General features: G+C 44.2%; 1 protein-coding gene across 2 annotated transcripts in view; it reads left to right on the forward strand.

Moving 5' to 3' along the window:
• The window catches only part of LOC114876473, a 139,455-nt gene that overhangs the window by 11,677 nt on the left and 112,942 nt on the right, over nt 1–14,836 (forward strand). Inside the window, exon 2 of one of the 2 annotated variants that reach the window (XM_046288605.1) lies at nt 3,790–4,598. The exons of the other annotated variant lie outside the window; for it this stretch is intronic. Coding sequence (XP_046144561.1) covers nt 3,790–4,021 — 232 coding nt within the window. The 3' untranslated portion in view covers nt 4,022–4,598. Of the gene's footprint in view, nt 1–3,789; nt 4,599–14,836 lie in introns of those variants that run through there. 2 annotated transcript variants of the gene reach the window in all.

The following is a 14,836-nucleotide window of genomic DNA, read 5'->3' on the forward strand; positions in this document are numbered from 1 at the left end:
TTCTCGAACTCCCTGGGGTCGGGCTCAGCCTTTGTTGCATTCGCATTCGTGATAAGTTAGCTGGTAGGATGCGCGTGTTGTATTCCACGATACGAAGATATTGTAGCATCGTATGTTCGCGTTATGCGGAAAAAGTACCGCCGTGAAATACACACGCCACTGTATATACACTCTTTTTCTCCCCAGTGAATTCGTTAGATGCGTGCGTAACACGCGATCCTAGACAACGGGGGAGTTAGAGATTCAGTAGCCGAAGTTCATTAAGTTCAGGGAAAGATGGTGCGATTCTTTGGTCGAATCGCTCTTGATACTTTCATGGAAATAGAATTAACGGATTGATTGTCTATTAGAACGGGACAAAAGATAGGGTGTCGCAAAGTTTGCACAGACGATGAGATTCTCGCGTTCCCGGAACGTACGACGATGGATTCGGGGGTGGGTGTAATCGCTTACGAAATGACATGCAAATGCAATGGGCATCCAAGGCGAGTCTGCTTTTTCAGGGCGTTACCCTCGGAATATTCTGGTCGGTTGGTTGGTCGATGGCGAACGTCGAGGGCGGCGCATCTGTCGGCGGAAGATTTATATCCCGAGGTCGAGGTTCCTTCCACAGACTTTGCCTGTTACAATGTTACCTGCCTTCGACACGCCAACTGAAAATACTTTCGAGCATTTTGCAGGCTTATTGCTATATCAATAATTGAAGTGCTATGCCATTAGCTAATTGAAACCCCTTGGCGAACGACCCGAATGAAAATTCTTCATTCTATTCAATATCTGTATAGTAAAATCTCCATAGTTGCAACGATGACAACAAATTTCAATGTTCTATTAGCGGAGATGCTTTTTAACATTTTTTTAAATCATCCATTTTGAAAGGAATGTCGAGTATCTTAAGTTTATTACTGACATAACAGAAAATGGAGGAAACAATATCTATAGATCCGATGGAATAACATTAGTAACGTCAGTAATCAACTATCTTCACGACCACGACGTCGTCGAGGTTACCAAGTCCAGACTCAAAATGGTGGACTTGGCCAACACGGCGAGAAAACGATGCGCTGCGGCGCGATTATACTCGACCGCGAGGGCCGTCCGGTCTATCAAAACCCGCTCGGCCATACATCAATGCCATCTATACGTATAATTTCGATGTCGACTGCCGCTCGTTTTATTTGCCGCTTGCAAAAGCGAAAGCGTACGCGGCATAGTTTGAGGTTAGGTTGACCAGCGCACTCTACACGCTTCCAGCGATTCCATTTGACTCTACCTAGTTTTGCGATAACTAATTTCCAAAAATCTTAGCTTCAAAAAAGATCAACGATATACGTTTCAAAGTGTTGAACATCGTCTTCATCATTTGCAACCTCTGCTCAAGTACAATGATTTACTACTTGTTAGATATAATTCAACGAATTATCAAGGTGTACACTGTGCACCTAATTTAACGCATCTTCCCCATTAGTGCGCTAATAATGGCCGACGGTAAATCGTTAGTTGGTACACTAAGACGCTAAAGAAGATGCACGGTATTATTGGCAGTTAAATGACACGGTATTATCCGAAGGCAATAAATGTCACAATGCAGTGTAATGACTCTGTAATTTTGGTCACTTAACCAACGTTATACCATCGGCTGTAGACATGCGAGCTCTGTACGTTGTCGATCTTCATTTACTTGCGTGGTAACAGGTTGAACAGATAACGCGTGATATTTATTGCGTTTTCCACGTTGGAATACGAGGTGTATTTTACACTGGTCGTCGGGCTGGGTATTTTCGTAATCCATCAACTGTAACGAACGCGTTGTTGCACGATATTGGGGCGTTTGGTACGGTCTTTAAGAACGCTCTTTTGTTGCATGCCTTCGTATTTCTTTCTCAGCCTGCTTCCTCGAGCTGACACTTAGGAATTAACAGATCGCTCGGTGGCAATTAAATCGCCCAAAGTCTAACTCTTTCTCTCTCTCTTCTCTTGGTTCCCATGGTTGCACTATGTGCCCGGGTCTTAGCGAGCGGGAATAAAAGAAAATAAACGAGAACACCGAGAAACATGGGTACTCGAAGAGGGTTTGGGGAAGAGAGAAGGGAACGAAGAAGACAGACATCATCGACAACCCCGTTGCACAGGGTACGCGATGTTCCTTTCCTTGCATCGGGGTCGTGAGAGCAGCATGAAAGGAAAAATAAAAGGAGGAGAAAAGAAAAAGCAGAGCAGAAAAGATACTGCGCCGTTGCGGAGGGCGATATTTACGAGAAGGGTTGGGTTCTGCGAGTTCCAGCCATGGGACGTAATTGCACCGGCGGACTACTCTGATTTATTGGGTTATTACGGATCCTGCGTAAGAAAACTTCGAACCGTGTGCTGTATGGATTTCTTTTCATCGTTCCAACATATCTCCATGAATATTTTTGAAAATGGCGTAGGGCAGATAGGGCTTTCGTTGTCATAACCAGGACTTTTGTCGTCTTTTTGGGAGGCTATCTCCATTTACCTATCATACCAAAATACATATGTGTTTCATAGAGATATTATTTTCGACTGGTTACTCATAAATTTTCATAACTACGATTCGCTTACGTTGATTATCATCGATCGCATAATCGTTCTTGAAACACTGCTCGGTTAGATCGTCGGTAAGAAATGACAGCCGATATTTTCTGAAAACGATTACAGCATACGATTGTATGTTTGAGTGACAGGCTGCGTAGGACGGGAGACGGCTGTGCCATTAAGACCCATAGAATTCTAACAATTTTCTTTTTTATTCCTAAAAAGCTAGAGACGATTATACTGTTCCTGTCAATCCTCATTATCCATAATAACACATTCTCCTGTAATGGCATTGCATTTCCTAAAATGTCAGCTGCATCGAAAATATCAGTTGATGCGAATACCAGAGGAATTGATAAAAGCATCGTATCAAACTTTCCGAGATATCGATCATTCTTCTTTAGCAGTTGAATATTTTATAACATGATCAGTGATGAATTTAAGGGATTTCAACACAAACGAGAAAACGTGATCGACTCCATCTTTGGCCCATCATAGATCGGATGCCTTTGGCATTTTTGCGTTAGGCGATAAATCTCAAAACGAGTGTGGCCCCGAGGGTTCGAGTGTACCTAAAAAAACGACAATGCAGGATGCGAAAATGAGAGAATGCGTTCTGCCAATAGATTTACGAGCCTATCCATCTTCGTAGTACTCACTTGGTGTACATGTTCACGAGAAAAGCTCGTTCCTGTGCGTGTGTACAACACGTATACAGATGTACCTACGATTCCCGAGGAACGGTTCGTTATTATAAGCCACAGGACGTAATTGTTTCCAAGGAACCGACATGGCGAAGACCTTGCCTGGGAACGTCGAAGTGTTGGGAGCGTTCTACAGGACGTTCCATCGATAGTGCCGCTAGTCACGACCACCTGAACCGATTCTAATCTCTTCCTAGCCGAGGAACCACGCGGTTTAAGACTTCTGTCGAAGTTCGGTCGGTACCGTGTACAAAGATGGCGCACGAATAAATTTCGCGAGCGTACAACGCGGCGAGCGTGTGGCGGCGTAGATCGAGATTAGATAAATTACAATTCCCCGCGAGCTTGATAATCCAGCGTAAAATATGGAATTGAAAATTAGAAGCGGCCTTTTTTCTCTTCCTTTTTCTTCTTCGTGTGCGGGTGAAAATCGCGTGCACGTGTGCTTTTTCGACCGTTCAGTTTGCGGTCGTGTCTAGTGGAATGGTACCGTTAGAAATCCATCTAACATCCTCTTGTTCTGTTTCAGGCGTCCATTATTCGCGAGAACACGGTGCATCTTCGTGTCTTCAAGATACAACGATAACCAAAAGGAGAAGACCAAGCGTGTAATACCGATTACGTGTTTTTCTCTTGATCTATTAATAAACTTGGATCTCGTGCGATGTGTATTTATCAGTAATTTCAACATTTTTCAAGCATCACCACTTCCGGTTTCTAGAGCTATTAATATAACGGAAGAAGCATGGAAGAATATATGATTTAGGGTATAAAATTTAGGCCGCAAACCCGGAATGGCGGCAGTCCGGTTTAATCTTGACACGCCCATTATACACTGCATCTATTACATCATGATCACGCTAGATAGCGTATTTCTATAGTCTACCTATGAAACCTATAAGGTGCAATTAAAATTTGAAAGAATTCCTGGGAACCGGTTTTCTGCTCGATTAAAATGATTTCGCTATAGGATGGTCATCTGATTTCATTATCGAATCGTAGCGATTCACTTGACTTTCTGTCGATCGCTTGTCGGTGATTTATTTGTTTCACCGGCGTTGAAGTTAATCAATTCCGGTGAATAATAGAGAAGGTTTACGAGAAGTGATAAAGATCGAATAGCAACTGATCAGGAAAATTGTCAAGATCTTGATAATGAGATAAGCAGAAGACAAATTGGCTCGATGTGAAGCAATGTCTGAGTGATCGAGTATGTAAATTATTATCCTTACGGTATAATTTTACAATCAACATGAACTGACCACGTTAGAACGTGTTAGAGTTTATTATTTCACTCGTAGAACGTTTAGTTACTAAAAAGTATAGTTCACAATGTAAGAGGAGAAACAATACGACTATTTGTAATGGACTGAGAAATAAATCCATCTTCAACAATACTGCCACTTTTCCTAGAAACAGTAATGTAACTTCGATTGCATTCTACAGCCAGAGAATTTTTATCGTTCTCCGCATAACAGGCAAACAAGCCTCGTTGTCGGATACATTCATAACTTCTTGGAAACAATTTTCTATTGCCTTGCTACATTGTATGAGAGAATGATTCATTCGTATCCAACGCTATCGCGAATTTGAGAAGCGACAGCCATGCAGAAGGAAAGGAACCGTAAGTCACGGGGGGGCACGGCCACCATTTTGAAAGATGGTGCATTCTGCAAGCCGTGCAACCTACACCCACGCAAAGGTAAGGCCGTTGAGAAAACTCAGACCACTACAACCATCCACGTTTCATTCCCATTGGTCGAACCGTCCTCACCCATGGGTTACTACACCACCCACGGCCTACGGACCCCGTGCAGGTCACCGCCAGGCTTCCAGAGAGTATTACCAACGCACGAAACCCAACATTACACAACAAGCTTACATTATAATTGCAATTATAATACTTATTTTTAAGATGATCCCTGTCGCTTAACCCTCGCGTTAATGACTAAAATGTTCCAAAGTTGTTAAGTAACTGCAATAACTGTAAGCGTCAAAAATAATATGTAATTTTTTCTGAATCCTAACTCGAGTTAGGAGTGTCGATGATTTGATACCACCATTTGCTAAATTCTTTCTCAATGCTACGTGCTGGAAGCACGCTTAGCGAGACGAAGTGGAAAGACAAGATCGAGGAGTCCACGACAGGACTTTGCCGGCGCTCGGATTACAGTGGGTTAGAGCAGCGCTAGATTATCTCAGTGACGGTAAGTATAGGTTAGATCCGGCAAACTCTAGCCCATCTTGCGGCCATACCAGGAGCATTGCTTCCCCGAACAACACGTAAGCAGCCCCCGCGTTGTTGGGCCACGCCGAGCCACGCGATAATTCATGGAACTTTATGCGCACCTCGTGTAATGCCACTTTCTTTTTCTCTCTTCTTGTCGTTTTTTATTTCTTTTTTTTTTTTTTTTTTTTATTTCGACCTGCATGACGCGGCATAGTGAACCTTGGTTGCAGCACCAGCCTTAAGAATCGCATGGGTGGTACTTTTCAAGGTGAACTGCCGTTGAAAATCCGTGAGCAGAACGACGGTTGCTCGAGCAAACTGGCTCGCGAAGCTGAAATAATCCTTCGAAAATGAATGCAAACTATTTCAATATTATACACGCTTTTCCATCATGTTTACACCTACTTTTTTTTGTAACAAGAATTAATCAGTGTGTGATTAATTTAATATGAAAGCATCCGGTCTATCGTGCTCGTTGGAGCACTATGAAAATTGCGTCAGTCCTGATCGAGAGATTAAAGAACGTTACTAGTTAAGTGATAAAGATCGGATCGGTTCACATTGTTGCAACGCGATCTTGTGTGTTTTAAGACTGTCAGTCGGTCGACCAGAGATGAAATCTGTGGCGGGAGGTGCATTAAACACTGCAATTTTTCCGTTCCTCAGCCACTAAATTTGACTACAATTAACGCTACCAGTAAATTGCTACCGACGATCGCCGAGATAACCTAATTACCACATAATATCAGGCAGAGTTGTTGTTACGATGTGCCGTAAAGAGAGGGAGGGGGAGTTTTAAGTACAGCCAAGGCCTTTTAGCACCAGCGCGACGGCTGAGATAATTTTTCCACTGATTATGGGCACGTGCAATATTTCCATTAGTTGTCAATTTAGTTGTCGGCGCCTGATGGACGTACGTTGGATATATACCGTACCAACTGTACGAGGAATAATTAACAATAAATTATCCGCGGGAGCTATCATTACGGTAGCTAATCGTGACAAATTGACCGTTATATTATTAAGCAGCTTACAGACGTTAATTGGCTGTCTCGTGTGAATCGTTTCAGCGAGAGTAAGTGGATGATCGTAAGTGAATAATGGACATGAAGACCGATCGTTTAGAAACATAGATTCTATCGAGTGATTGATCTTCTTTGGATAATTCAATCACCAGGTGAACAGCGAGAGAGACGCAACAATGGCTGAACTGAAAAACGTGCCCTATGTTTAACTGTCTAAATGATTCATTTGAAAAAATATGAATCTACGAGAGTCTACTAACTAAATGAAGAACCATTATAGAAAAAGTCAATTGATTATTCTCCAAGTGTCTTATAATTAAGCAAAAAAGATGGAAACTTTCAATAGTCAATACTTTCGCCATCAGTAGTCCTGAAACGTTTCTGAAGAGAGTGTTCAGAGGACGCCACGATGCATGTCTGGATCCTAAAGTTAGCCAACGTTCTGGCAGATGGCAGAAACGGTATCTTAATTTAAGGATGCGAAGAGAATCCATCGAAGAGCATCATCGATAAAAACATGAAAGGTATAACAAATTTTCTAACACCTATGGTAACTCGATTACCTGAACATAGAAGTAGACAAGCAACCACTTTGAGCCTTAATAATTTCATGAGAAAACACTATAATATTCAACGAATATGTACACATGCATAAAACGATCGTTTAGAGGATCCTGATTAATAAAAGTAAGAAACAATAATGTCTTCTATTTAGCAAAATGAACGGTTCTTTCGCGCCTCTACCGTTAGCACTTATCGTGCCGCGCTATTACAGCAGAGTAACTGAAAAATTAACTCGAGTAATTTAGAGCGGCGTTTAAGTTGATCGCCACGCTCTTAACGGATCCATTACGTTATCCTTGTTAACGTTAACACGTACAGACCGAGAACTCGTGTTTGGCTGCAGCATGCAATCTCGAATTTAGAATTTCGATAACGCCGGCAGCAATGAAACCAGTTCCCCCGTGAAACCGTCCCGATGCTGATGGTTCGCAACATCTCGCGGATACATCACGCGTTCCCCAATGGCCGTACGAGATCTATGTAGCAATCGTGATTCGAAGTTTATCGACGCAACGTGGCAAATGATTTTACACTCAAAGCGATTTCAATTTCTCTTCTTTTCCTCTAACCCCCCCTTCGACAGGAGGTTGGCAACGATTCCCTCGTAATACAGTCTCCCTCTCCTCCTTCGATCAAAGTGTAGAGCCGCTCACGATCTCGCACAATCGCATATCCAAGCGAGTCGAAAGTGCGAAGCGTTTACACCGGTATTTGAACTTCGCTGATGACGGTAATCACGCTCGCTCGACGCTTCAATTGCACGTTTCGTCGGGTTTCTGCGCCTCGGTTACTTTACGATCGGGAGTAACCCAGCGTGGTGGTCAGGATCGCGTCCTCTTCGTCAATCTCTATCCGCAACCCTCTCATCGGTTCGTCTTTATTCCACCGATACGAACGTCCTTTCTCCTTGTTTCGGTAAATTAACGATAGACGCGTATCCGAGTCTGCTGTACATTTATAAACTGTTTTCCCTCCTGTTACCGCAACACTCATCGATTAACACACCGTTTCACTGCGCTTTTATTGTTCTACTGTTTGCTTCTTCGAGCCGAGAACACTTAGCGTGCAGTAACTAGTAAACGCGGTATTAAAATTATTATAAACTGTCTTTTCGTGAGACGGTACATTTATTTTTTATACTATTTGATACGAAATTTCGATTTTAATCATACTAATCTAACGAATGCATAAGTTATTCGATGATTATCGGTGAAATTTAGAATTTTTTTTTTTATTTTCACGACGGTTCGTGTATGAATTATAAATAAGAGAGGCAATTTCACGAGTTTACCTTGTCATTAATCGTTACCACTGTAGAAAACACGACGGCTACCAGTGGCTGTCTGTACACCAGGGAAATTCTAGGATTCCCAACAACCGTGCGGCCACGGTTGGCATTATTTGAAGTGTTTCTATACGCGGATGAGTTATTACGGCAAATTACTATTGTTACGACTTCCCTGGTCGCGCGTTACCGTAATCTTTTTGACACGTACCGCGACGCAGCGTGCCTTTCAATTCAGCTGAAATTCAAATTAGCCAGTCGAGCTTTCGATGTGCAGCCGCGTGTACCTCGATCCTTGATGAGCGTCGACTAACGGGAGGAAACGGTCCGTCAAAATATTTTTAGTTCACCGTGTGACGTTTTTCACACGCTGTTCAATATTCGTCGTGCCCGGGCATGACTGCGATTGCGCGTAATTTCGCATCGACGATTTCCGATAAGAGTAACGCGGGGACACGGAACGTCCCGAAAAATATTTCGTTTCAATTTTATTTGTATTTTGAATATTTTCAACGAACGATGCATTCACGTGGCCACGATGTGACACTGTTAGGATACAAGCTAATATAAACCTTAAACTCGTGGGACTTCGTCCGGGTCTTCTGGTTGGTCTAACAGAAAAAGGAAGGAATAAAAGAGGAACGTTTCTCGGGACGATGGCGTGCAGACGCGGCGACACGGTCGTTCCACGGGTGTTCAGAAGGATGCTGCGACATTATCCTTTCCATGTAGCGGGTACATCGACGACGAATGCACGGAATCGTGCGTATTGAGGACGTACGCACGTATACAGGTGCAAGAGGATCGGTGCGGGTAACAGAGAGGCACCGGTTCGACCGGAATCGAAGCTACGTCGAAACACAGAGTCCAGTCCGCGGCTCTCGATCTCTCATGAGAGAACGCGAACGCGTGCATGAGTGCACGCACACGCAGGCGGGAACACGCGCGGAAAGTCGAAGCCAAAGCCCGGCAGTCGGTGGACGCTTTGATGTGGCCGACGCCGCCGCCGCCGCTACCTTCGCCACCCTGAATACCTTTATATCTCGCTCACCGCTCGTTGCTCTCCTTCTTTCTTTCCCGTTGTGTTCCACTGCCTAGCCCTGTCCTCTCCTCTTTCGCTTTCCCTCCTACTTTGTAGCTGCACCACGCTCCTGACTTCGTTCCGCAATTCATCTCGGTGTCCGCGGACTGAACTTCACCCCCTGTCGAGTGTGACGGTTCTGTCCTCCCGCGTGACATGGTGGATTATTTTTTTCTTTTTTTTTGATTCCAAGCGAAACTGCTTCAATTTTCAGCCCGTGAAAAGTCTTCGCTCGTGTTTTGTAACTTCGCTGATTCATCTTGTTTTCTTCAATTTGTCGATTATAAAAGACTTCGAATATAATTCTATGGGAAGACAAAAGAAAATGATTTATGAGAATATGTAGGCGCACAGAAATACATGAAAACGTTTTAGCATTGCAATGGTCTCCTAATTTCTAAATGGAGATATAGTTTGGACGCCAAAAGTGGTAGCAGAGCGTATCGACGCGACGCAACGCGTCGATCAAAGGAGCACGAAAGAGTGACGGAAAGCAAAATCCTCGGCGATGCCCGACGTGGCCGGAATGTGGGATGTAGAAAAAGTGGTGATGTCCCTTTCCCCTGCTTTGGCGGTACCCGATAGGAGCAGGACGAGGATATCGCGAAAGCTTGCGTTCCTGCGGGATCAGGGAAGAGGACGATTCTGGTCAGCACCTGTAGCACGTAACCGTGCGTCCATCTGTCCAACCGTGCCATCGGTGGGAAGACAAGGCCTGGCTTCTTGCAGTGCAATCAATCGAGCCGCCGCCGTTCCCAGTTTCTATTCCTTTTCGTTCTTCTTTTACTTTCGACTTCATCTTTTCCGATCGCCACGTTCCGTTCACGAATAACTAATCTCCGATATCCTAAAAGGTAACGATTTAAAGTAGAATCGTCCCACAATTTCTGCTTCTTCTATAAGCCAATGAAGAATTAAGGTCCCTTTCTTCGTGTCCAAAAAAATTTGATTAGAAACAAATTTTGGACCCAATGGGTCCACTTGACAAAGGGATAATTTCATTATGGGAAAGATCCATCGAAGAACCTGCTCGATCTTGTCGTTCGAGTTTTTAGCACCGGACCCGTATCTGTGTTTTGCGGTGCGCGTAAAAGAGGACGGCTTGCATGCCACGTACGAAAACGGTTACGCAAGGTTCCTTGATTTCTTTTCTTCGTGGCGTAAACTGGTTGAAAAAAAGGACCGTGGCCTTGACAGTTCTGTCGAATTGAAATTTCTTCTCTCGGACGAAGAATTCACCGAATGGTGCATGAAAGAATTTTTTAAACCGCCAAACGACATGGACATAACAGGTCGAGAAGAGTGTCCTGAAGAGCAGAGATTCGCAACGCCTGCAGGTCAAAATCTGCATACCCACCGACCTTTGCATCCTCGTTTCGGGATATAAGAAAACAATGGGACCAGAAGACAAGTGGCGGAGACAAACGATCGGTGTCACGCTTTCCACTTTTCCTACTTCGGCTTGACACGGTCGATCCTCGAGGTCACCATAATTTTTCATCTTTCACCATGTTCGGCATCGAAGGAACGAAAAAAATAAGGATAAGTTGAACGTTTGAATCATAGAATCGAATAATAATGATGGTGTTCCGGCCACGGTAGTAGTGCCAGCAACGAGAGAGTGTAATTAACAGTAGCCGTGTGCACAGTGGGCACAATGTCGGCTTGTTTTTAAAAGGGAGACCCCCTCCGGAGGCGATAATTTATTATTTTTATAGAGAGTTACTCATCAATGAGTGCGTCTCTGTCTCGGTTCCTCTGTCTCCTTTCAGATTGCCCAAAGTGGATGGAAAGAGAAACAGGTACCCGGATTCGACCAGAAGAAGCTTAATTGTCTTCTTCCGTAGAACCTCTTCGGTGCCGCGCTGTTCACGATAGAAAGGAAATGTTGAATTAAATGTTAGGACAGATCGTGTCTTCAGGTGTCTTAACAATTGTTCCCTTCAAAGAATCAAAACCCACGGATGTAGTTGAAGAAAAGTTGCCATGTTAAGAGTATTTTATATAAACAAATTCGTAACATTATGGCAGGCAAAACTGTTACAGAGCATCGTAGATAGACCGATCGCCTTTCAGAGGGGATTCTAATTCCTATTCACCGATTGGCCCGGTTGCTTTGCTCTATTTGCATTTAAACGACTCGCGGTGGTTGACAAATGAGGCCGATATTATCGGACAATCGATTGCAATGCTAAAGGAATCGCTTTGCTCGCACCCGCTGAGCCGGCGAATCTCTTAACTTCGCGAGCCCGCTTCAGGAAAGGGCCGGGAAGAGAACAATCGGGCCTGCGACATGCCTCTACAAGCGGACTCCGTGTTCTTCGTGTCTCCCTGTTCTACGTCCTCTTTCTTCCTCCCTTTTTTTAATCCTTTTGTTCACTGTCCGTTTTTGTGCGACTCATTTCTTCCGCGGCACCCGTGTGCCTATGGGAACCGACGAAACGTTCGGGCTCTTGGGGGAAGCTTCAGATTTCGTTACAACTTTACCAATTTTCATTAATGCAATTTTGATATAGAATTCAAAAATACCTGTCTATTAGGTCATTTCTTGGTAAAGGATTAAATTAAAGGATTAAGTTTGTAATAATAAGCCTGTTTTCGGTCAAGGGCACAAGGTTTATGAACCCCTTGGGAATCGAATCGAATAATGTTCGGGTGGCGTATGTCGCAAAGGAAACTCCGCACGGGCAATTACAATATTTCCTACGTTGTGAAAGAGGATGGGCTTGGCTGACACTCTGACAGCCCGTAGTCAAATGTTCCACGCTCCCTTGCGTTCTCCTTTACGTCGCCATTGTATCTGTATATGCACATGCCTGCCTCGCTGCCAACTAACTTCTCGTTTTCGTCTCCTGCTACACGTGTCGCGACGAAACAACCTTTCACTCGTTTCACGCAGCGTGAATCCTCTCTGACAAAACAAATTCGACATATCTTCGGGACGTATTTATTACCGGGATACCGGTCGTAATCAGTAGCGATATGACTGACGTAGAAAGAACAGGAACTCGTTACCTCGGAATCGATTTTAATTACGCGTTTTTATCGATAGACAGCAACTGCTGTTGCCATAAATGGCTCTGATGAATTTCACCGGGTGAAAGAAGCGAGGAAGACAGCGAGAGGATTCCAGATCAAAGGAGAGGCTCGCAGGTGGACGCATTGCGCAAACGAAAATCTCATTATCGCGAGACAAAGGTACGACGATTAATCATCATCATCATCGGCGTATCGCTGCGGGCAGCGCGTATGGCTCGCGGCGGAAACGCGGGATGATAGACCCGAAGAGTCGAAAACGAGAGGTGGAGAAGGAAAGAGAGCAAGATGAAGAACGATCGTCACCGTCGCGGGCGCTCGTGAAAGGTCCATGCGGAACTAAGTCGTCGTCCTTTTGTTCTCCAGTTGCTGGAGGATCGCAACCACCTACCGTCCTTCTCCTGTTCTTTCCTTTTTTTTTTATCTCTCCTAAAAGACTATCTTTTTTTCCGTTGCTTTCTTCGAACGATACCGCGACGGGAGCTCGATTCTTCCACGATTCGTCGCAGTTCATTTGCGTATAGATCCGAAGGATTTTGAAGAAAAGGACGCTGTTCGTCGCGCGCTCGTCCCCGTAGCCGTCGGCTGAACGCGTTAAATTTGTAATTGCGTTTATTACCGAGCTCTCTGCTCGCTTTCGATTGCAACATCTCCGAGGCTAATCTCGCAATCCGCATATCGCCCGAAGAAACGGTAGCTCGAGTGTACTTTAATCGCTATTCCTTTAGGCCATGAATTCTTAATGTATGATAAAGAATATTTCATATTTAGTGTCAATATTTTAAATAGTAACAACATGTTACGTATTCGAACGTCGACAACAAGCTTCAGAGAACCTGAAGAAAGTTAAAATCAGCAGGCATAGGTAGTTCCTCCATTATCCTAAGCATCTCTACGCGAATTATAATACGAAATGAGAAAAATGAAGAAATAAGATAACGTAACACCTGTGGTTTCGTCGGCTAAATCTAGCCGATCGAGAGCCCGTAATTATTGGCTGCTGGAACGTAGACGATCGGTGTCGACAATGGAAAAATCCTGGAAGAAGGATTAATTTCCAGCTCGCGGCACCGCCACCCTGTGGTGTCCGCGCGACGAACGAGTCCCATCGAAAGTTCGACGTGCACGTGGAACCCATCAATCTTATTTATGCATATTAGAAATAACGAGTACGTGTAAGTACACGGGACGGTACACGATACCATTTGCAAAAAGAAGAATTGACAACGTTGTCAGGTATCAATCTCTGCCTCTGTACCGTTTGGATATCGGCGACCGGTTTTTTACCGATCCAACAATATTATTAAAGGCTATCGAATGGATTATTTAAAAAAATCACGAGGATAAGAATGTTTAAAGGAGATTGGCCTCGATTGCTTGATTTTTCGAGGAACACGAATCTAAGCGAAAACGTGGTGGAAGTCAGTGTCACCGAAGGTGGTCCGCGATGATGAATGCGAGGCCTTAGGCGGACCTCAGGAACGAAGTGGTAGGTAGCTGGGTAGCCGACAACACACGGCGGGGGGTTCTTCTCACCTGTGTTCGGTGGCAAAGAATTCGGAGATACGCGCTTCCGTTTGAACCAGTCCAGAAAAAGGCAAAAACGACCGTGTATGTTATAATTGCCTAATTAACCGCTGTCCAGTCATTATACTTACATAATCAGAAAATACCTTTCACGTTAGCCTGAAAGAAATTGAAAGAGAAAAAAATAGCTTGATAGTGGTATTCTCATAAACGGTTAAAATGACGAGCAGAGTTGAGTCAAGTTTGAAAAAGGAAGAGCTTTGTGTTCGGTTCCAGGGAACAAAGAGGTAGACAAGGGGGGTGTGGATCGCGACAAGGAGAAAGGAAAACACTTCATTCGTTTCTGTGAAATTACAGAAGGCAGAGAGAGAGTGGCGTTTGCAAACTGTCGAGATGCAAAGAGAGGCGGCTACCGTCAGCGTCGAGGTTCAGAGGTTAAAAATGCGGCCTTCCACGACAAAAGACTCGCCTCCGCCTAAGCGAGGCTCGCTTTTAATGCGTTCCCCGCTCGCTTATGTGCGTGAGGCTTGGAAAAAAAGAATTGCTTGATATAAACAACAATTAAGTAGGAGTGCCTCGGATACCTTTCACGTGGCCGTGTCGTGGGAGAAGGTACGAGGAAGAAAGGAATCGAAACGTACACGGTATTTCCTCGCGTAGGCGAAACCAACCGGCCAAAAATGGACGGAATTGTTGAACGTGTACGATGGGAATAATTAGCTTGGGCAACGATCCCGATTGTCGTTCAATTACGAACGATTAGACCGACGAAAAGGCACGTTTCAATCGTTGAGTAAAAGAGTTATTAAATCCGAAACGATTGACCTG

Source organism: Osmia bicornis, chromosome 14 (genome assembly GCF_907164935.1).
Source record: "Osmia bicornis bicornis chromosome 14, iOsmBic2.1, whole genome shotgun sequence".
NCBI lineage: Eukaryota > Metazoa > Arthropoda > Insecta > Hymenoptera > Megachilidae > Osmia > Osmia bicornis.